Source organism: Artemia franciscana, chromosome 7 (assembly GCF_032884065.1).
Source record: "Artemia franciscana chromosome 7, ASM3288406v1, whole genome shotgun sequence".
Classification (NCBI taxonomy): Eukaryota; Metazoa; Arthropoda; class Branchiopoda; order Anostraca; family Artemiidae; genus Artemia; species Artemia franciscana.
The window spans coordinates 63,856,592-63,879,781 of NC_088869.1; the positions used below are offsets into that span (position 1 = coordinate 63,856,592).

General features: G+C 32.6%; 1 protein-coding gene and 1 long non-coding RNA gene across 6 annotated transcripts in view; one reads left to right on the forward strand and one right to left on the reverse strand.

The window, feature by feature from the left end:
- LOC136029592 (uncharacterized) lies at positions 1-8,401 on the reverse strand. 4 transcript variants are annotated; one of them, XM_065708094.1, is made up of 3 exons: positions 8,344-8,401; positions 1,667-1,866; positions 1-1,050 (listed from the first exon to the last, which is right to left on the reverse strand). In XM_065708094.1, exons 2-3 carry the CDS (start codon positions 1,864-1,866, stop codon positions 93-95), a joined length of 1,158 nt encoding a protein of 385 aa, XP_065564166.1. In that variant the 5' UTR covers positions 8,344-8,401; the 3' UTR covers positions 1-92. The 4 variants fall into 4 exon arrangements, with proteins under 4 accessions (XP_065564166.1, XP_065564165.1, XP_065564164.1 ...); XM_065708093.1 differs by lacking the exon at positions 8,344-8,401 and adding an exon at positions 7,899-8,003; XM_065708092.1 differs by lacking the exon at positions 8,344-8,401 and adding an exon at positions 5,346-5,537.
- Positions 8,192-23,190, forward strand: part of LOC136029594 (uncharacterized) — a 22,365-nt gene continuing 7,366 nt past the window's right edge. For both annotated transcript variants that reach the window (XR_010618086.1, XR_010618085.1), the window contains exons 1-2: positions 8,192-8,271; positions 13,831-14,000. This is a non-coding gene — a long non-coding RNA (uncharacterized LOC136029594). The remainder of the gene's footprint in view (positions 8,272-13,830; positions 14,001-23,190) is intronic.

Genomic DNA, 23,190 nt, shown 5'->3' on the forward strand with positions numbered 1-23,190 from the left:
TTTAACCAGGACAAATAATTGTAAATCTTAAAAAATTGGCACAAACATACACTAAAACATGAATAAGCGATTCATCCACTAAAGAAAAATAATCAGAAATTTCCACGTAGAATAGCCTCGTCTTGCCATGGCACTCTACCAACTCCACAAAAATAGTCTTTAAAAGCCTCACGAATTTTCAATGCATCTCTGCCTGAAAAGTTTCCAGAAATGTTACCACTTGGCAATACAGGTATGCTCTGTCGCCGCCACGAACCTGGAATTATCTGTCCATTTGCTTCACGGTCAACCAAGACAGGTGTGACATAACTGTTTCCATTCTGAGCATTCGTCACCATTAGGAAATTATGAAGAACGCACACGGCCTTCACAATGTGATCGATGGTGTCGAGTTTGCCCATCTTGGTACTTTTAAGCACCTGAAATCGAGAGGCGAGGATTCCAAAAGTGTTTTCCACGACACGACGGGCTCTAGACAGTCTGTAATTGAAGATTTTTTTGTCTGTGGTTAGGTCACCATATCGTGAAAATGGTTTCAAGAAATTCGTCTTCAACGGGAATGCCTCGTCGCCAATAAAGACGTGCGGCAAAGGGCAGGAGGTATTCGGCAACTCTTTATCACCTGGTACTGGAAGCCTGTTCACTTCCAGGGCCTTTCCAAAGCTAGACCTTTTGAAAACAGTACTGTCGTTTTCTTTACCTTTTGCACCAACGTCTATGTATAAGAAGCGGTATCGCGCATCGACGACAGCCATAAGCACTATGCTTTCAAAGTCGTAAAAGTTGTGGTAATCAGAGCCAGAATTGGGGGGCTTATGAATCCTACAATGCTTTCCATCAACTGCCCCTATGCAGTTTGGAAACTGCCACAGATCATTGAACTCCCTTGAAACCAGCTTGAGATCTTCTTCAGTTGGAGGCTTCATGTAAAGAGGCTGAAGGACAGTCCACAATGCCTGACAAGTCTCCATAATAATGCCACTAAGTGCAGCTCTCGAGACTCTGGAGGCTATTGATAAGCTGAACATTGAATCTCCACTAGCCAAGAATCTAAAAAAAAAAAGAAAATTAGACCCAGAACTTAATTCTCTAGAGTGGAGCAGGCCTAGGCTACTACAAAATGGTACTTGAAAGCTATGATTAAAGTAACATTTGCTGCAGCATTTCAGCTTTCAAAAACCTTGTATCAAGGAAATTCTATATGAAAAGCCTAACTTCCTCAACTGAAAACGTTCCAAACCTGCAGAATGTACTGACAACTAGTGAGAAATAATGTCAATTCTTACAAAATATAGGCTTATCCAAATAAATGAGGAATCTGCTATGAACAAGCTACACAAAAGTGTAATTATTAAATACACCCAAGCTCGAGGAAGTTAAGTAAGTAGTAAGTAAGGTTTATTAGACAAGAACTTGCTAGCCGTCTAATTTGAGTTTTTTTACAAACTATAATTTTTTTTTAACCCTCAAACGTTACAGAATGGGAGACATGGCGGTACAAATATTAACAAAGTGGCAGTACTAAGCACGCTTACAGGAGATCATCTAAGAACCAGAATCATAATCAAACTTAGGTGTTTACACCTATAATAGCTGCAAACACACTTGAAATAGCTCTGAAAATTTTTATTATTGATAAAACTTTGTCAAAGTCAGAAATTGTTACCTGAGAGTCATTGCCAGTCTACACTCGGCAACAATAGCAGGCCTCGTAACAGTGTCATTTTTCTCTATTAGTGAACTGACACATGACGCAATAAAGTCCATATGCTCTTTTGACATTCTGTAAGTCTGAAAGAAGAGCTCATCGTCGGAAGCTTCCATCTCTTTTGTTAATGCCTCATACATGCCATGCTTCTCTTGCATCTAAAAAACAACAAAAAAACATTAATGTATAGCCTAATACCATCTTTTTGTGAGGCAACATTACTGCATTGCCTACACTGATGGTTAATATGACAAAGCTGGTTGTCACTACTAAGATCACAAAAATAAAATCAGCTATTTGCCAGACTAACCATTAAAAAAGGCTGGCGAGATTGCCTTCTGGACACGCAGTAACACAATGCAAAAATTATGTTGGGAAAATGGGAAACACAAAAATTATCAACCAAGTGCCCTCAATTCAAACTAGAGGGCCTTGAGAAACTAGAGAGCAATGAGATTTGACAGTTTCTAAAGAGATAAAAGCGACAACACTCATTTATTACCCAAAATACTTGATAAAACTAAAAGGGACTTCTTAATGATCAATTATTTTAAAATATCTACATTATACACAACAATAAACATTTGCTATAAAGGGAAAGTCAGCTAGGCCTGAAAAACTACTCAAAATTAATTGTGCTTTGAGACTGCTAGCTGATTGTCTAAATGATTTTGGATATCAATGAGATAAAATGTGTGCAAACTCAACACCAATATGCAAGTAAGTAAGTATGGCAGCACTGACATGTCAAGGCTAAACTGGCAGTGCTAATTTCCACTTTGTGACCCTTTGGCCAAGAGTTGCAATGAAGGGCTGGGGGCCAGAAATCCTGTGCTTTTGCACACCCTCCCTGCTTATCTTTCCCATATTTCTCCATTTGCCCATTTAGAGCTGGTTTAAATCTGTCTGAGATTACTGAGTAACATCACTGACCCCCATTCAAAACAAATAAACTGGCAATACCAGGAATCAAACCTGTACCCCATGGACAAAGGATTTATAACTGGGAGTGCTTTCCACTTAGCCAGGAACACCATTATGACCAGAGTAAAACAACTATTTAAAAAAAGAAAATATTGAAAAAAAGCCAAGATGGATTTACAGCCATTTTCACTAATCTTTTATACACACTATATTTTAGAAAGCTCCAGCAGGGATTGCATTTACTTAAGATGCAAACTAGCATGGTGAATGCTTAGCTTTGAGATATTCTTGTCTTAAAATAATAATAAAAAAACAAATTTACATTTGCTATTTGTTTTCCAAACACTCAATTAAGCAAAACCATTTGCAACAGCAATACGCCCATGGTTAGGATCTATCTAAAATGCTTTACAACAGAAGGGACACATGTCTTGCAAAGCAAATACTCAGCTTTAATGCTGTTCTTTGTCATCTCTAAAAAAAATTAAACTGTATCAGATGTATTTTGATATAAGATACTTCTAAGACTTTTAGCCAATTCTGTTAAATAAGAGGCCAGGCATTTCTTCACAATTTATACAATGCGTAACAGAGCACCAGGGGGTTAGATTAGAAAAAACTTTCAGGGATGGGTCTAAAGGCTAAAAGTATGTCCTGAGAAGGTCTGCTTACATGAAATACAAAGAAACTGGTTTCAGTTTCACAGCTTTCCTCAATCCCACTTTATAAGGTTTTAAAGATATGCAAATACACTTCCTGAATTAAAAAAAAAAAAACATTGATATGGCTGAAAATGCTACTCAAATAAAAGGAATTGCATTTTAAGACCTAAAGCCAGTATAAAGAAACTGATAATATAAAATTAAGGTAAAACTTGTTTTGTCAAAATTTCAATAGATTAGGTATAGACCTGTTGAGTAAGCAATTTTCTAAGACTTAGAAATCAGAAAAGGGTTAACATAGAAGCTTGGCAGTACCTTCCCAGAATATGTTTTTGGCCCTGGATTAATTACTGAGTTCTATTATTCTAACCTATTCCCTTTCCAAGATAGTGAAAAGTAGCTAAACTAGAGTTTTACATATTTTTTGCCCTGGAGTCATTACTGAAAGTTCCATTTTCCTGACCTAACCCATTTCCAAGGTAGCAAAAAGTAGCCAAACTAGAGTTTGACCTGAAAAATAATCCATTGCCCTATAGGGTAAGGCTGAAATGTAAAGAGTTCTGATGAAGAACACATCTTGAAGCATCTAGTAAAAATAGTAATTGAATTAACAATATTTTGTGACCATTAGGGTCTTGCTTCATCAAGGTTTTATCTCTGGCCCCAAATTACCTAGCTAAGATCAAACCTAGAGCATCAAAAGGATGAAACAAAGATTTCCAAGCATCAATACAAGTCTTGAAGCCTCAGTGTAAAGGTTCATGCCAAAATTAAAACTCTTGACTTGCTGTTGTAAGGCCTATGTGAATCAAATTGCAGGATATAACCCAACATTTATCCAAATAGCCCTAATACAAAAAAACAAAATCAAAGCTTACTTTTGCGTGGCTAGAATTCTATTTGTCAGCTTATAATTCTTATTTTATATAAGCTTATTTGTAGCCTACAAATTCTTATTTTTGAAATCTATGCCTGAAAATCCCAACCAATAATTATAAGACAAGTCTGCTGGCCTTGCCTGCAACAGGAGCTGTAACCTGGCTATAGCCGTCCTGTAGCCTGCCTGCAGTGTAGGTGAGATGGTCAAATGACTGCAAAATCCTAACTTTACCTGAAAAGATGGCCTGACCCAGAATCTCCTCTTTCTTCTCTGTCTCTTTTTTTTTCTTCGGTGCTTTTAAAAGCAGCAGCAATCAATAATGATGCTGTGGCTGCTATCATAATATTCCTGTTGGTTTCATCCATGCTTACAAAATTTTTAAATTTTCTGCCAAAAGGACAAGAATCTTTTCCCACTTTTCCATCTGTGTGTAAACATAAATCCTGTCTCCGAGACAGGATTCCCGTCAAGTTTTCCTCTCCGTGTAAACGAGGCATATGCACATCAAATTTTAATGAGAAGAGAAATCACCAGTGCAACAGCACACACATAAAAAAAATTCCAGCGATGGTTAGTTTACATATTTAATATATGCTATACTTTACCCCCAGTCCCCTGATGTGCAAATATATAGCCCAAATTTGTTTCTGAACTATTACAGATTTGTAATGACCCCATATAGGCTATAGGTCATTTTTAAGAGGTCAAAAAGTGCTTAAATCGGAATTTGCGGTAGAAGCGATTATTATATTTGTAAACAGAATTAAAAAAGGCATCAAATGGTATATTCACTTTATATGAAAGCCAGTAATACTGTTTGTACCAGTTTTACCCAATGGTAAAACTGGTGCAAACATATATAGGTAACAGAAAAAGTGAAATTTAGTGTAAATGACAATCAGGAACTGGATACTGGTTCAAGGGGGCCAAAAACAGGGCTATATAATTGGAGTTCAAAGAACGTGGTAATTTTTTAGTAAAAGAAAACCACTTCCCTGGCTAATTTAGGACTTTGAATTAATTAGCCTACCAAAATTTTCCTATCCTATGCAATTGAAATAGTTTTCCCTTTTCAGAGCATTAAGACAGTTTATCACAATAAAAAATATCCAAAGCATCTTGAATGGAATGACTTAAAAAGGTAAATGACAACCACAATTTGAAATCTTACAATTAAACTTCTGGCCACACAAACTGTATTAGGCTACCCAGCTCTGAAATAATTGCTGAAGGTGTATTTGCCTGTAAAATTAGAAACAGGCCTGAAGTCCCAGGCTCTTCCTTGTCAGAACTTCACATAGCATTAAAGCAATAATTACGGGTGTGTTCCAGCTGATGGTTTTTCAGTAAATGCAGTTACTGCGCGGTAACTGCCCATTTCTAACTGCAGTAGAGCCAGTGGGAACGGCACAGTAAGCTGACTAGCAGTAGCGTCATTTTTGAATTAAATGCCCGTGTTTAAATTTAAGGGACAGTTTAATGCTGATTAGTATAATTTTTTTATTCCTTCTGTTTCAGAGCATTTAGAGAGGTTCTAAGCCAACCATGGGCATTTGGCTGTCACAAATGATTTTGCTCAAATGAGCTGGTGAAAGATAAATAGAACATATACATTTTCTCTTTTTTTATTATTTCAAGACTAGAATATCACAAAACTAAGCATTCACATAGCTTGATTGTATCTTAAGCAAATACAATCCCTGATGGAGTTTTGTTGATACCTGTCTTAAATTGATTTGTCTAAATAAAATGGGCCTATAGCATTTACAGGATAGTAGTGGGACAACTATAGCAAGTTTTTTTTTCAATATTCTACTTTTTTTCAAATAATTATTGTTCTCTGGTCAAATTTGTGTTCCTTGCTAAGTGGTAGGCGCTCTGGGTTGGAATGCTTTGTCCATGGGGTACAGGTTTAATTCCTGGCATTGTCAGTTTATTTGGTTTTGGATAGGGGTTGGTGATATGACTAACCTCAGCTAGAATTGGCCTAACTTTAAATGAGTACAGATGGAAATCTAGGGACAGTAAGAAGGAAGGGCATGCAAGAGCATAGGCTGGCTGGTCCCTAGCTTCCTATTGCACTACCTGGCTAAAGGACCACCAGGTCCTTTACTGGCCTACTGACTTAGCCATAGAAACTTTCTTTCAAACCCATTAAATATAAGTAGAAATGAAGAATACCAGTTTGATGGTCCTTCTATTTCCCTGAAATGTGGATGTATGGACAAGAGTGTGGGTCATGAGAGATAGCTTGTGAATGAAATTGGGGTGAATGTTCTGCAAGATTAAAAAAATTTATGACAGTTGCTCAGGCTGGCAACTGAACACAGAAGTATAATTTTGTTATTTGTTTTTCTTTGTGACTATTATGCTTATTTAATGTCAAGTATTTTAAAGTTAATCTTCTTTAATTTGTTTTTAAATGCCATGGCCCTAGGGCTTAAATACAATAAAACCTACTTAGATCCATTGATTTTCTTTAAATAGATAGGAGCTCTATGTTTCCTTGCTTCAGTAAATTTAAATGTAATTGTGAGACCAGGGATTACAAAGTAGATGAAAACTTGCAAATGAACCTCTGGTTTCAATTAAAATTTGTAAGAAATGGATATCAATTTAAAGATTAAAAAAACTATTAGAAAACAAAGAAGACAAATGAATAAACAAAAGTATCCCTTTACATCCATTTAATGAATTGTCACAAATATAGGTCACCCTTAGGATTGAAATGAACAAAGCTTCAATTATGAATCCATTTTCCTTTAAACAGACTGAAGGGGCAAACTTCCAAGCTTTGACAAATTCAATCTCACTTTTGGGCATTCTCACCTTTCCTTTTCAAAGGGAACTTTCTTTGGATGTTTCCTATCCAACTAAAAACAACACGGACAGCATCAGGTACAAGTGACCTTCTACTTAGCCTACATACCAAAAGGAAAAGCATGCATCTCTATACTATAATTTACCTCCAACCTGCCTAATGTGCAAATATATAGCCAAAATTATGTAGTTCCAAAGCATTCTGTCACCTGTTACCTTTTCCCCCATTCTTGCTTTGTCACAGTTGCTTCAATTAACAGGGAGTTAAAGGTTGAGGGATAGATTGGCAGAATCAATGGGAAACATGTAACTTCAGCTATATATATTTTTGAAGGTCATCAAAGATCAGGGCCCTCTAGAGCAAGACTGAGTAGAGATGTGTACTTTGAAATACCTTCCCAGGACATACTTTAGCCTGTAGACCTATCCCTGAAAGTTTCATTTTCCTAACCTAACCCCTTTCAATGATAGCAAGAAGTCAATCAACTAGAATTTTACTGGATAAAATTACCATCCTTTGGAATAGACTCTGAATAGTCTACCCTAGCCTACTTCTTCAATAGGATTAAAGACAGTCTCAGAATGATGATTTGGCAGCCCATAAATCCTCAACTTATCTGTAATACTTCACCTAGGCCTGTTTACAGAGCCTAAAATGAGTCAATGCTTAGAATGCTCCCATGTGGCAATTTAATGGAGCCTCAATATTACCTGGAAGAAGTCAATCCTTAGAATGATTCCAAATGGCAATTTAAGGTAATAATTATGCCTGGATATGCCAGAAAACATGGAAATCTTTAAATTAAATAATAAGTTTTTCATTGATTTAACCTACTTGCTAATAGATAGCCTACTTCTCAGGGTGTCCTTTAATGTTGATACCAAAATATGGTGATTTACTAACCTGGCTCAGATCCCTCTTTCTTTTGCTAAATCACCGTCCCACCTTCTTCCAAGCAAATAACTTGATATTCCATTACTTCATTCTTGTCCATATTTATTTTTTGTTGAATGAGATTTTTGTTGAAGAAGGTGAATTATGTACTTACTGCGCTAACCATTATTTTGAGCACAGTAAGAAAATCACTTACTGCGGTTACTGCCTTCAGTAACTATTCTCGTTCCCAGCGGGTTGGGCAGTAACCATTTTCCCGCTAGGAACGGAAATAGTAACCATTCGGTTACTACAGTAAGTCCCTGGAACACACCCTACACGTGACCAATGTTCTTATTCTTGCAATTAATCCAGCCGTTTTAAGTGACACGTGGCCAGACAAGTATTTGTTAATATCTTTTAGGGGTTAAACCTCGATTAGTAAAAATCCCATTGGACAAGTAAACCTACGCACCCAAAGCGTTGTGTTGCGGGATTCCTTTTGCTAAGAAATTCACTTTTCTTTGATTTCTTCAAGAAAAGATTTATTTCGTAGTGACCAAATAAAACCCATAGTACGTGAACGGAAGATCTTCAAACTGGGAACTTTTTAGTAAGGATTTTTTCTTGCATAAGGAGTCTGCTTCGTAGACACAAGACAGGTTTTCTTTTCGGCTGTGAAAAGTTGATTTTTAGAAAAATGGTGGTATGTCGTGGCGCACTGACCTTTCTTCAGCGGCACGCTTTAGCTGATGCCGATTTTTTATTTTTTTTACTACGAAACAATTTCAAAACTCTTCAAGAAACCCTCGTGACGCGTTGGTCAAATCCTAGTGAACAGAAGGGTCTAATAAGGCCCCTTACTACTTCCACATATTATATAATGATACATGTAAATTTCTATGTAAAAGTCATTATCTATTTATTATTATACTCATATGCCATTTAAAAGACTTGAAATTAACCAAATAGCTGAGTTTGTTTTATGAAAAGTGCTTTTTTGTTAATTTTTGATATATAGTCACCAATCGAACGACTTGGAGTTTACCTACTAGCTGAATTTTTTCTATGCAAAAGCGTTTTATTAATTTTTGATACTCAGTCACTAATTAAAATAAATGGAATTTACCAAGTAAATGAGTTTGTTCTTTGCAGAAATATTTTTTTATTAATTTTTGATACTCCGTCACGAATTAAAAGATTTAATATTTACCAGGTAGCTGAGTTTGTTCTATGCAAAAGTGCTTTTCATTAATTTTGGTACTCCGTCACCAATTAAAAGATTTGGAATTTACCAAGTAGCTAAGTTTGTTCTATGCAAAGTGCTTTTTTTTTTTGATAATCAGTCACCAATTAAAAGGCTTGGAATCTACCAGGTAGCTGAGTTTGTTCTATGTAAAAGTGGTAATTTTTCAACATGAATTTTTTTACAGTTAGAGATATGACTGGAAATTTTTCAGAATTATGCGGGTTTTTAGTTAAAGGCATGTAAGTTGAAGTTTTTCAAATATCAGAAGCAGGTATATGGGAATTTTTAAAAATTCAAACACATAAACAGAAATTTAGAGGGTTTTTAGGAAAGTCAGAAAAGAAAGAATAGGAATTATTTTTCAAAAAGTCAGCAACATGTGAACCAGATTTTTTTCAAAAAGTTGAAAAAGACAAAAAGAATTTCTTCAGGAAACCCAAATGTAAATGACATTTGAATGGGATTTTCAAAAGCAAGAGACGCATCAACAAGATTTTTCAACAATTGGACACACGTGAATAGGATTTCCTCCCGACAAAGTTGTGCGAACCAGATTTATTTTCTTAAGAGTTAGGAGCATATGAATTGGGATTTATCATGAATCGGAAGTAGATGAACAGGAATTTTATCGAAAGTTGGACACGTAAACAGAATCTTCAAGTTTTTACCAATGCCAGAAAAACAAGAACGAGAATTAATTCATAAGTTAAAAACACATCCAAAGCATTATTTTTTTTTTCAAAAGTCAAAGGCCCATGAATGATGTTTTTTTCCAAGATGCAGTGAGACATGAGTTGTTTTTTTTCCAGAGAATTGATAAAGGAACCATATTTTCCGATATAGTTATATATGGTCACATAAAAAGAATTTTCGGGGTTTTTACCAATGTCAGAGAAATAAGAACGGGAACTATTTCATAATCTAAAAGAAACAAGCAAAAAACGTTTTTTTTTTCCAAAGTCAAAGCCACATGAATAATTCTTTTTTTTCAAGATGCAGTGAGTCATTAAAGTTTTTTTAAGAGATAGAGACAAGTGAATTGCAGGTTTTACAACAGTCAGTGACACGTGAATATGATTTTTTCAACTGTCGGAGATAGATAAAAAGGGAATTTTTGAAAAGTCAGAAATGTACATTTTTTCAGTTAGAGCCATTTGAAATAAGGTTTTTCAAAAGTCAGGAGCATTTAAATGGAAATTTTTCTTAAGTCAGGCATATAAACAGGATTTTCCAGGGTTTTTTTTTTACCAAATTCAGAGAAACAAGAACAACAATTTTATTCAAAAGTCAAAGGCATTTGAGTGATAATTTTCTTAAGTCAGACACATAAACAGGATTTTCAAAGGCTTTTTCTTACCAAATTCAGAACAGAAAATTTTTTCTAAGGTCAGGAACAGGCTAACCAGCTTTATTTTGCTCCAAAAGTTGAAAAAAACGAACAATTTCTTCCATGCGCTCAAAATGAATTGAATTTGAATGGGTCAATAATCGGGCTCACGTGAATAAGCCTTTCTCCGGACAGTGACTTGCGAACCCGTTTTTTTAAGAATAAAAGGCAAATGAATCGGGATTCATCATGACTCAGAGGCAGATGATCGGGAATTTGATCAAAAGTCGGAGACATAAACAGAGTTTTCAGGATTATTTAGTTTTCAGAGAAACAAGAACGGGAATTAATTCATATATTAAAAGAAACATTCAAATAAGAATTTTTTTCACAACCAAAGGCACGCAAATAATGTTTTTTTAAAATACAGTGAGACATAAGTAGAATTTTTTCAAGATAAACATACAAGTGAAATGAAGGTTTTTCAAGAGGCAGAGAAACGAGAAGATAAATTTTTCAACAGCCATTGGGATATGATTGACATTTTTTTCCCAAAAGCCAGAAATGTGCATGTTTTTAAGTTAGAAGCATATGAATTGAAGTTTTTCAAAAGCCAAAGGGAGGTGAATCGGAATTCTTCAAAATTCAGAAACATACAGAATTTTCAAGAGTTTTCACCGAAGTCAGAGAATAAAGAATATGAATAATTTTTCAAAAGTCAGAAACATAAGCCAGATTTTTTTCAAAAGGCAGAAAAACATAAAAAGAATTTCTTCAAGACACTCTAAAGTGAATGAAGTTTGAATGGTTCTTTGAAAAGCTAAAAAAGCATCAACCAAATTTTTCAACAATTGGACTCAACAATGAACTGGCTTTTCTCCACATAGAGATGTAGAAACTGGATTTGTTTTCTTAAGAGTTAGAAGTATATGAGAGAGAAAGATGGGTTTATTAATATAAATAACAAAACAAAACAAGCAAATGGCCCGAAGCAAAGCTTGTTTGGGCTTACAACCCCAATACACATACAAATAAAACAATACGAAAAAGAAGAAAAAATAAAAAGAAAAGAAAAGGAAAAGAAAAAAGAAAGAAAGAAGAAGAAAAAATCAATTACCCTGCATTTCAATCGAAACGGATTTACACTTCAAAAGAGACAAAACAAAAAGAAACCAAAACCACTTTACCAGTATCGCCAAAATCAAAACCAACGTCTTGGCTCCACTTGAGGTCCACTCAACTCAAAACCATAAATATTAAGGCAAAATAGCTTTAATTCCCGCCGAAATTCAAAAAAACTATCCATGTTTCTCAAAGTCGTAGGTAAACAATTCCATGCATGGGGTCCTAGATGCCGAATAGAAAATTGAGATCTACGGGTAATAGCAAGCGGACGACGAATTATATCGGACTGTCTCGTAGAATGTGTATGAATATCACTTCCTAATTCAAACATACTTTTAAAACATGTTGGTAAACAATTTTGAAAATATTTATATATAAACAGGCTTCGATAAAAAATAAAAAGTCCTGCTAAAGGCAAGATTTTGCATTCTATATACCTCTTTTGTACCGAGTCTTTAAAACCTACACCACATAACACACGAACCTGAGGATTTGTCATGATTCGAAGGTAGATGAACCAGAATATTATCAAAAGTTGGACATGTAAGCAGAATCTTCAGGTTTTTGCCAATGCCAGAAAAAAAGAACGAGAATTAATTCATAGGTTGAAAAACACATTCAAAACAGATTTTTTTTCAAAAGTCAAAGGCACGCAAATAATGTTTGTTTTTCAAAACACAGTGAGACATAAGTAGAATTTTTTCAAGATACACAGACAAGTGAATTGAAGGTTTTTCAAGATGCAGAGAAACGAGAACATAAATTTTTAAACAGCCATTGCGATATGATTGACATTTTTTTTCTAAAAGCCAGAAATGTGCATGTTTTTAAGTTAGAGGCATATGAATTGAAGTTTTTCAAAAGCCAGAGGCAGGTGAATGGGAATTCTTCAAATTCAGAAACATAAACAGAATTTTCAAGAGTATTCACCAAAGTCAGAGAATAAAGAATATGAATAATTTTTCAAAAGTCAGAAACATAAGCCAGATTTCTTTTCAAAAAGCAGAAAAACACAAAAAGAATTTCTTCAAGACACTCTAAAGTGAATGAAGTTTGAATGGTTCTTTGAAAAGCTAGAGAAGCATCAACCAAATTTTTCAACAATTGGACTCAACAATGAAATGGCTTTTCTCCACATAGAGATGTGGAAACTGGATTTGTTTTTTTAAGAGTTAGAAGTATATGGGTTGGGATTTGTCATGATTCGGAGGTAGATGAACCACAATATTATCAAAAGTTGAACATGTAGGCAGAATCTTCAGGTTTTTGCCAATGCCAGACAAAAAAGAATGAGAATTAATTCATAAGTTAAAAAACACATTCAAAACAGATTTTTTTTTCAAAAGTTAAAGGCCCATGAATGATGTTTTTTCCAAAATGCAGTGAGACATTAGTTTTTTTTAGGTCAAGAGAAAAGTGAACCATGTTTTCCAATATAGTTATAGATGGTCACAGAAACACAATTTCTAGGGTTTTTACCAAGGTCAGAGAATTAAAAACGGGAATTAATTGATAAGTTACAAGAAACATACAGTAAAGAATTTTTTTTCAAAAATCAAAGCCATATAAACGATGCTTTTTTCAAGAGGCAATGAGGCATGAGCGTTTTTTTTAAGAGATAAACACACATCAATTGTAGTCTTTTCAAGAGTCAGAGACATGTGAACACGCATTTTTCAACAACCAAAGATATATAAAAGGAAATTTTTTCCAAAAGTCAGAAATGTATATATATTTTTGTTTAGAGGCATATCAATCATTCAATCATTTTATTATTACTAAAACACTTTTACAAACTTAAAAAAATTATTCGGCCCAAGAAACTTTGCTTGTTACAGGTCAATATGAATTGAGGTTTTTCAAAAGTCAAAGCCATGCGGATGGAATTTGTCTAAAGTCAAACACATAAAAAGGATTTTCAAGGGTTTTTACCAAAGTCAAAGAAACAAAGACAGGAATTGTTTTAGAAGTTAGAAACAAATGAATCAGATTCTTTTTTCTTTTCAAAAAGTTGAAAAGTGCAAATAGAGACACATCAAAAAGATTTTCAACAATGGGACACGCTTGAGATGACTTTTCTCCGACAGAGATGTGCAAATCATATTTTTTCTAAGATTTAGAAACATATGAGTTAGAATTTATCATGATTCAAAGTATTTTCAAGTGCTGGAGACACATCAACATAATTTTTCAACCGACGGAAAGATTCAAATGGTATATTTAAGAAAAAAACAAACGAGTGAATTGGATTTTTTTTTCAGAAGTCAGAGACACGTGAATGGGATTGTCAAAAGCTGGAGACACTTCAACATAATTTGTCAGCAGTTGGAGGGATACATATGGGATTATTTTATAAACAAAAACGCGGGAATTGGATTCATTTTTGTCAAGAGAGGCACATGAATGGAATTTTCTGCTTTATTTTTCCAAGGTCAGTGATAGGTAAACAACATTTTTCAAAAAAGAGAGACATGCAAAACCTATTTTTTCTAAAGCTTGACTAATGCAAACATAATTTCTTTAGGAGAGTCAATAAGCAAAGACATGTAAATGGGATTCTCTAAATCTAGAGATGAGTCAACAATATTTTTCAAAAATCGAATACACATAAATGAGACTTTTATTCAAAGTCAGAAACTCTTGAACCAGTTTTCTATTTTTTGTTAAAGCAATATGAACTGAGGTATTTCAAAAGTCAGGTGAATCCTAATTTTTCAAAAGTCAGACACATAAACAATATTTTCAATGGTTTTATACGAAAGGTAGAGGTTTTATACGAAAGGTAGAGGAATAAGAATATACATTTTTTTTTTCAAAGTCAGAAACATGTAAATCCAATTTTGTTTCGAAAAGTTGAAAAACACACATTAGCGAAGTTTCGTCGGGACGCTCAAAATTGAATGAAATTTGAATGTGATTTTCAAAAGCTAGAAAAGCATAAACAAGATTTTTCAACAATAGAACACACTTGAATTTTCTTTTCTTTAGACTCAAATTTGCGAGTCAGATTTGTTTTTTCTCTGTTGATAGAAGCATACCAATTAAGATGCGTCAACAAGATTTTTCAACAATCGGATCCACCTCAATGAAAATTTTCTGTAATGTCAGATGTGTGTTAACCAGATTTTTTACCAGGTATTCTTAGGCATCATTCATGTGCCTTTTACTTTTGAAAAAATTTTGTTTTGTATGTTTTGTTTAACTTATGAATGTTTCTCTGACATTATTAAAAACGACGAAAATTCTGTTTATGTTTCCAGCTTTTGATAGAAGTCACGTTCATCTGCCTAATTCCTAATCCCGGTAAATCCTAATTCGTATGACTCTAACTTTAAAAAGTCTGGTTCGTACATCACTGTCTGGAGAAAATCCAATTCACGTGTGTTCGAATGGTTAAAATCTTGTTGATGTGTCTCTGACACATTAACCTGAAAAACCCATTAAAATATCCTTCACTTTTCGAGTTTTCTGAAGAAATCCTTTCCGTGGGTTTTCAAGGTTTTTCAAAAAAATCAGGTTCACGTGTTTTTGACTTTTGAAAAAGATTCTGTTTTTTCTTCTCTGAATTTGGTACAAAACCTCGAAAATCCTATTTATTCTTGTGAACTTTGACAAGTTCCCTTCCACCTGCTTCTTACTTTTGGAAAAATTACAGTTCTTGTTTCACTGACTATGCTAAAAATCTGACTACTGTTTGAATTTTAAGGAATTCCCATTCACCCGCCTCTGACTTTTTAAAAACCTCAACTCATATACCTCTTACAAAAAAAACCATTTATTTCTGATAAATTCCCATTCATATCCCTCCGACTGTTGAAAAATTTATGTTCACCTTTCTGTGACTCTTGAAAAAGCTGTAATTCACTTTCTGTCTCTTGAAAAAACCCTGCTAGCAGTAGAGTAATTGCAAATTCTTCTCCACATGGATCGCCCCTTCAATTTACATCATTTTCAGTCCATTTTATATTTTAAATCAATTATTGCTAATTTTAAACCTGTAACATCCCTACATTCAAAATGGAAACAGGTCCCTGGAAATCAAATTTGGTCTCATCATACTTTTCATTATGTGAAAAAGTTATCTAGATCCCACTTACATCATCCCAGCAATTTACCCATTTTCAATAGAGTTGACAATAGACCCTTTTAAATGAAGAATTTTAACATTTTTATAATTTTTTATCATAATCCTTGAGATAAAAAAGGGTCTTGTGAAATACGAATTTGTTTAATTTGTGAAATGAGAGTTTAATTCTATTCCATTTTATATACTAGTGATAAAATGTAATAATTGAATATTTAGTGGATAGTTCTATATCAATATATAAATACTTTATATTATCTTTTTTTCTTTCATTAACCTTTGAAATCGTATCTTTATCTAATTTTTTCAAGATAAGCTGATTTGGCATCAAAAGACTTAGGTGCAAATAGGCCTCCCATTTCACCTTTCAAATCAATAATAATAACGAGTTTCTTTCCATATTTAGTTGTAACACATTTAGTTCCCGTAATCGTGTATCCCATTTCAATGACTAAGTCTTCTTTCCTACTAGTTCGATTATATTTATTTTCTATTTCCATTTCGCTTAAAGTTTTCTCCATTTATTAGTAAATAATTTTATTAAAGAAAATTTCTAAATCGAAAATAATTTATATATAAATATATGATTTACTATCAATGACATCCATGATTACTTTTCTCTCGGAAAATATAACGCAGTAAATATTATATGGATTAGCAGGTACTTGATCTAATAAAAGTTTTTTTTCTATATCAGCAGTAGATCCTCTTCGATAAATGTTTGATTCATGCTTTAAAACATAAGAAAATAAAGGATATACTGTTAAAAAATAATAGTAACTTAAAATTTTTCCACTATCCTGGAAAATTTTCTTTTATAATTGAAATTCTTTTTATAATGGAAAACAGACTTTCCTTTATAATGGAAATTTTCATCAAAATAGCAAATTTTATTATGTATCATAATGAACCATTTATAGTGGTTAGTTCGTAAGGAGAACGGTAAATATAATAGAAAGTTAGACTTGTACTTACAAATGGATTTTATGCTTGTACATATTTTCCATTACAACAGATATTTGGAAATTATAGTGTGGATAGTACGCAGGGAGAGTGGCAAATAAAATGGAAATTTGGACTTATACTTCAAAATGGATCTCAATTTGTTTTATACTTGTGCCTAGGTAGGTGGCTAAGATAGATCAAAATTACTGCCTAGCCTTGATCATAAGCATCTATTCCTATTGGTGTTTAATGTCGTATAATAACTCTTTACTAAGTGTTGCGTTCTTCCTGGTCCATTAAAAAATTGTGTTTTTATGGACAAGGAAAAATTGATAGAATCATACAAAATCATGGATCTGACTTGAAAAAAGAAAAAAATTATCAACTACCATATTTAAGAAACAAAGAAACATGGATTTTTACAAACTGATTTGAAAACAAATGATGAAACTTTCAAGTACAGGAAGAACTTGAATATTCGCTAAATAAAATTTGTGTTTACTAGATGAACAAGTTTGGAACCTTAGGAAATAAATCGGAAGCATACATATAATGACAGCAGATTACTGGATGATGATGGTAATCTTGATTTAAAATTGAAATGAATAACTAATCTAGGTGATCCAAAATCAGAGAAAAATGCTATGAATTTGTAAAATGTGAAAATTATTTCAAACAATTTCAAGGGCGAAGTTTGTTTATAAACAAATTCTTACAAGTCAGTATTTAAGTGAGAATATTAATAGATTTTTTCGAATTTATCAATCCCCTGGCAATATATATTGACTAGAGTTTAAAATAAATACGTTCTGAGACCATACTGGCTATGCAAGACGTATGAAAACGAAGAATGGAAATTATAATGAAAAGAGAAACATCAAATAGGTGAAAAACGAGGATTTTATCAGCTAGTAGCAAAATATGAAAAACAAGCAAATATTTCGACAAGGGCCTCCGCCAATTCGTCCTCAGTGCTCAAAAAATAAGAAAGAGGAAAAAGAAAAAAAAGAAACAAAGAAGAAGCAACAACAAACTCTAACCTTCTTAAGTGAACTGTACGAGAAAAAAACAGACACTGAATCAAACAACTAATAAATTATTTGTTGTTTGAACAAAGAAACAACAAACAAAACAAAAACAAATTGTTATAAATTGGGCTTAAGGAAATATCTCCCGTGTTTTTATTTATAGCCAAGTTTCGCCCAGTCTAATTTAAGACAAATTATCGGCATATCTAATGGAATTCATCATTTCCTTTCTTTGTTTTCATACGTTAAGAGTTGAACATAAGCGACTATTAGTAAAAATTACCTTCAAAGTAACAAAGGAAGATGTTAATAAGAAAATAGAAGAATTAGAAATGTTGTAAATCCAAAAGATAGTGCAGATGCTGTTAATTTTTCAAATTTATTGGAATACTCGAAGGGCTTTATGCAGTTATCTGAACGCTTAGAAAATTTCAAAAATGTTTAATAAATATACTTGAAAAGGATCCTGATGAAGCATTTTAAAAGAGAATGAAAGGAACATTAAAGTAAAAATCAAGCCTATTAAGTTTTTTGAAAACAGCATTACAAAAATCTTTACCTAGGAATTTTATTTGTAAAAATAATTCTGTAATAAATGGAAGAATATACAATTCACTTATCAGAATTTCAAAAACAAAAATTAAAATGTGTTCCGATGCAAAACAAAAATTTAAAGTGCGAGTAACGGATACAAAAATGACTGAAATAGAACTTTTTAAATTATTACTTCATAAAAAAAACGGTGACTAAGATTGAAAAATATAAAAATGAAAATAAATGATGCGATTTTGACTTATTCTACAAACAAACTTTTTCAATACCATACAAGATTAACTTATCTCTTGTGGATAAATCTGAAATCAATAAGAAGGCTAACCTTATTGAATACACAAATTATTTATGCCCTCTTCAAAAAGTAGTAAACAGATGTTTTAAGAAAAACAAAATTGCCAAATTTGAATAGAAAATATCTACTCAAGTCCAGAATTTTAACGAATTGAATTGTGTTCATTTGTATGTTGATTATATAGAAAGAAGATTTAATGGAATAGATCCACAGAATTGTATATAAATTTTATTTTCAAATATAAATGGAGCTGAACTAGAAAAGAGATTATTTGTTTTTGTGGAAGTTTTATATATTATGTAAATATTAATAATTCTTTCCTAGCATCCAAATTTATCTTTAGCGTTTCAGGTTTATCTGCTTTTGCTACGTTATCCCTGATTTCCTTAAGTCTTACAGTTATGATTGAAATACCTGAAAAAATGTCTAAGAATAGCAGAAAAAAGGCTGAGTAAGAAACGGTTTATTAATTCTATTTTGAATTGCTTGCCATGTATAAATCCGGTGAATTGGTTACTGACGAAATGACTAAACGAGTAACTGAATTACGCAAAATATTGCAGTTTTTCCTCGTGAAAAATATATGAAGCAAGTTAAATTAGAGGATTATAAATATTGCGTTAATTATGCAAAGTTCAAGAATTAAATAAAAAACTTTTCCTAAAGCTGTACACGCGACATGTTACTCATATACAATGCAACTAAATAAGCCGTTAATGCCTATAAGTTTTTTTTTAACAGCTAAAAATTCCTTACAAATTAGTGCTTGTGAAACCAGCTTCTGTAATCGAGTTCTAATACAGAAGCTGGTTACTGTTTTGCTTCAAATTTATGAATTAATTTTATTGATAAAAACCCAACACGTAGATAAAGGAAAAACTATACATAATTTAGCCATAATAAAAATAGTGACGAAGACCAAACTGCCTTTCCATAACAAACAAGTACAAAGTAAAAACAATAGGGAAAATCTGTTCAAGACAGAGGAAATCAATTCTGTGAATATTTCGGCCCTGTGTCCAAGGGGCGTCTTCAGCACAATACGAGAACAAGAGAGAAAATATGTATATATAAATAAACTTACATTAAATTGTGAGAACTAAAACTAAATAATGTTTTCTAAAAACTAAAAAAAAAACAGCCCTAGCATCCTTACTTTCAGTAAGGATGCTAGGGCTGTTTTCTTTTTTTTCTCACAATTTAATGTAAGTTTATTTATATACATATTTTCTCTCTTGTACTCGTATTGTGCTGAAGACGGCCCTTGGACATAGGGCCAAAATATTCACAGAATTGATTTCCACTGTCTTGAAAAGATTTTCCCTATTGTTTCTACTTTGTACTTCTTTGTTAGCTATAATAGAAAAAAAAATATAAACAGATGAATTATTAGGTATGGTAAAAAAAATGGATAAGAGTCCCCAGGCTGTTATCTATTTTTACTATTTTTTATTTATTTAAGTAAATTCTTTACGATTTTCAGTAGACACATTAATAGAATATACATGAACTAACACTAAAATAAGATAATTTTTTGCGAAAACCCTTTCCCAAGCTGTTCTGATTCTGAGGCAAACCCCGCAGGGTTTTTGTTGGGAGAAAAGCTCCTCTGATTCTTACTCCTTAATCTGATTCCCCTGGCCCTAGCTCATTGACACTATCAGCTGCTACACAAGGTACAAGTGAGAATGTAACTGTTGGATCGCGACAGAGGATCAGTCAATTGCTCTACCAACTCGGCCATGCTGGCCTGTAAGCAGATTTCATGTAATACTATTGTTTTTCAATTACAGAGTTCTGACGCGTGTTTAAATATCTTCCCAGAATTACGAATAAAAGATTCTTGGGAAGAAAGCCAGAGGTAATTAAAACAAAAATTATTTTCGATTTAAAGATTTGTTTAATAGAATTAGCAACTAATAAATGGAGAAAATTTTTTTGAAATGAAAATGGAAAATAAATATAACCGAAATATTAGGAAAGAAGATTTAGACATTGCAATGGAATACGTGATCGCAGAAATGAAATGTCTTACTAGATATGGAAAGAAACTCGCTATCACCATTGATTTTAAAGGTGTAATGGTGATTCTATTTGCACCTAAGCGTTTTGATTCCAAAGCAGATGATATTGAAAACAAATATAAAAAATTAGATAAAGGTGTAATTTTATAGGTTATTGAAAGAAAAAAGCTAATGTAACTTATTTAGACATTGATATCAAACCATCCACAGCATATTAAATCATTACATTTTATTGCTAAAATAGGGAAAACTGAAGATAGTTAAACTCTTATTTCACAAATTAATCAAATTTCTATTTCACAAGCCCTGTTTTGATCTTAATGCTCATGAAGGGAAATTGTAAAAATGTCGGAAACGTTCATTGAAAATGATCTGAACTCAATTAAAAATGGTGTAAAGTGATGGGTTGATCAAGGTGGGGTCTACAACCCTTATTCACATTATGAAAAGTATAAAAGTTTGACCAAATTTAATTTTCAAAGACCTATTTTCATGTTGAATGTATGGATGGAAATGTTCAAAATGTGCAATATTTGATGTAAAAAAAGATATAAATGGGGCTGAAAATATATTAAATTTATTGGGTGATCTAGGTGAGGCAGAATAGGCAGAATAGATTTTTCAACAATCAAAAGCACATGAATTGGCCGTTTTACTACTCCTACTTATGTCTCATTGCATCTTAAAAAAACATCACTCAGGTGCGTTTGAATTTCAAAAAAATTCTGTTTCTTTTAACTTATGAACAAATTCCAACTCTTGTTCCCCTGACATTGTTAAAACCCTGAAAATTCTCTTTATTTGTTCAACTTTTGATAAAATTCCCGTTCATCTGCCTATGAATCACGATAATTCTAAATTCATATGTCTCAAACTGTTAAAAAAATCCTTTTTGCACTTCTCTGCCCCAAAACGGCCAATTCATGTGCTTTTGATTGTTGAAAAATCTTGCTGATGCGAATCTACTCTTGAAAATTCCATTCAAATGTCATTCACTGTATACTAAAGAAATTCTTTTTGTATGCTTTTCAACTTAAAAGAAAATCTGGCTCACATGTTTCTGACTTTGCAAAAATTCATGTTCTTGTTTCTGTGACTTTGGTAAAAAAATCTTGAAAATCCTGTCTGTTTTTTATGACTTGATAAAAACTCATTCACTTACCTCTAATTTTGTTAAACCTCAATTCATATGCCTCAAACTAAAAAAAAGAATCTGGTGTTTACGTTCCTTATTTCAAAGAAAATTCTCATCGATGTATTTCTGACTGTTAAAAAACTGAAGACGTATCTCTACCTTTTGAGAATCCCATTCAAATGTCTGACATTTGAGTGTCCTGTTGAAATTATATTTGTTTTTCAACTTTTTGAAAACATGACGTCTCTTGTACTGTCTTTGGAAAAATGTCGTTCAACTGTATCTGACTTTGGAAAAACAAACCTTTTACTTTTTAAAAATTGTCATTCACCTGCATCTTACTTTTGAAAAACATTAATACTTATACCTCTAACTAAATAAAAGAATCGCAATCGTACCCTAAAAATAATGGAAACATAACAAAGTTTGGCAATGAAATATTTTTATTGAAATATTGGCATCTAGAATATCACCATAACAAAAAAAAAATAAATCATTTGTAGCCATTCCATAGTATAGTTCATTATGTTTTCTCTTGACATAGCACTTATTCCTTTTAGGTGCTATGTACAAGCTGTTGAACAAATCTAAAAGTTCCCCCCAAAAAAGGTAGAATTTTTGAAAGAAACAAAATGAAACAATATCACTACAAACGATATTTTCCTGGAGGGAAATCATGACTACCATATGTATAGCATCTTCATTTTGTATTTCAAAAAATCACAAGTAAATTTATTTTATAATTATATACAATGTCATTTTAAGAAATGAGAAAAAAAGTCCAAAAAGTTTCTAAGTCCCTCCAAAAAGTTGAAGAAATGTCTAAGTTAAAATAAAATAAAATAAAAAAGTTAAAAAATAATTGTAAATTAAAAAAAGGGAGGCAGAAGTTGGGGATGGGCATTGGGGGTTCTTGGATGTGGGACTTGAATAACCATAAGTTCCCTCTAAAAAATGCCATAATAATGGATTCATTGGGGACAAAAGTTGGCCGGTTTACTTTACCCAAGTGTGTCATAAGAAAAAGGGGCTTCAGACTTGTCACTTTTTGATTTATTAAAATTCTGTTCGTATTATAAAATACGTTTTAGGTAATCTTGTTGCTATGGAAGGTCATTACCAGATCTGACTTCTAAGTATGCTAATGATGTAAGACTGTGAAAAATAAAAAAATAGCTTTTGACACACGAATAATGGCAAAAATCCGACCATTTTTGCTTCAAATATGGGAGTAAATATAAATGCAATAAAAACAAAATAAATAGTCTAAACAAAACATATAAAGAAAAACACAACAAACACTTTACAAAAACAAAACTCTCAAACAGGCTCCAGCATGACGAAGAACAAACCAATAACAATTACCAAGTAAGGCGAAATGTCTCGTGTATTTAAGCTATTGTAGATCCCAAATATCTTATCATGAAATTATTTGAAGAGGAAACAATGTTTTTATTTAAAAAATCTATTGTCTGCACTATATTGAAATAAAATACATATTAAGGAAATATCGTATTTGGAAAATTGAGCAAATGTTTAATTCCGAACTAATTCTGTA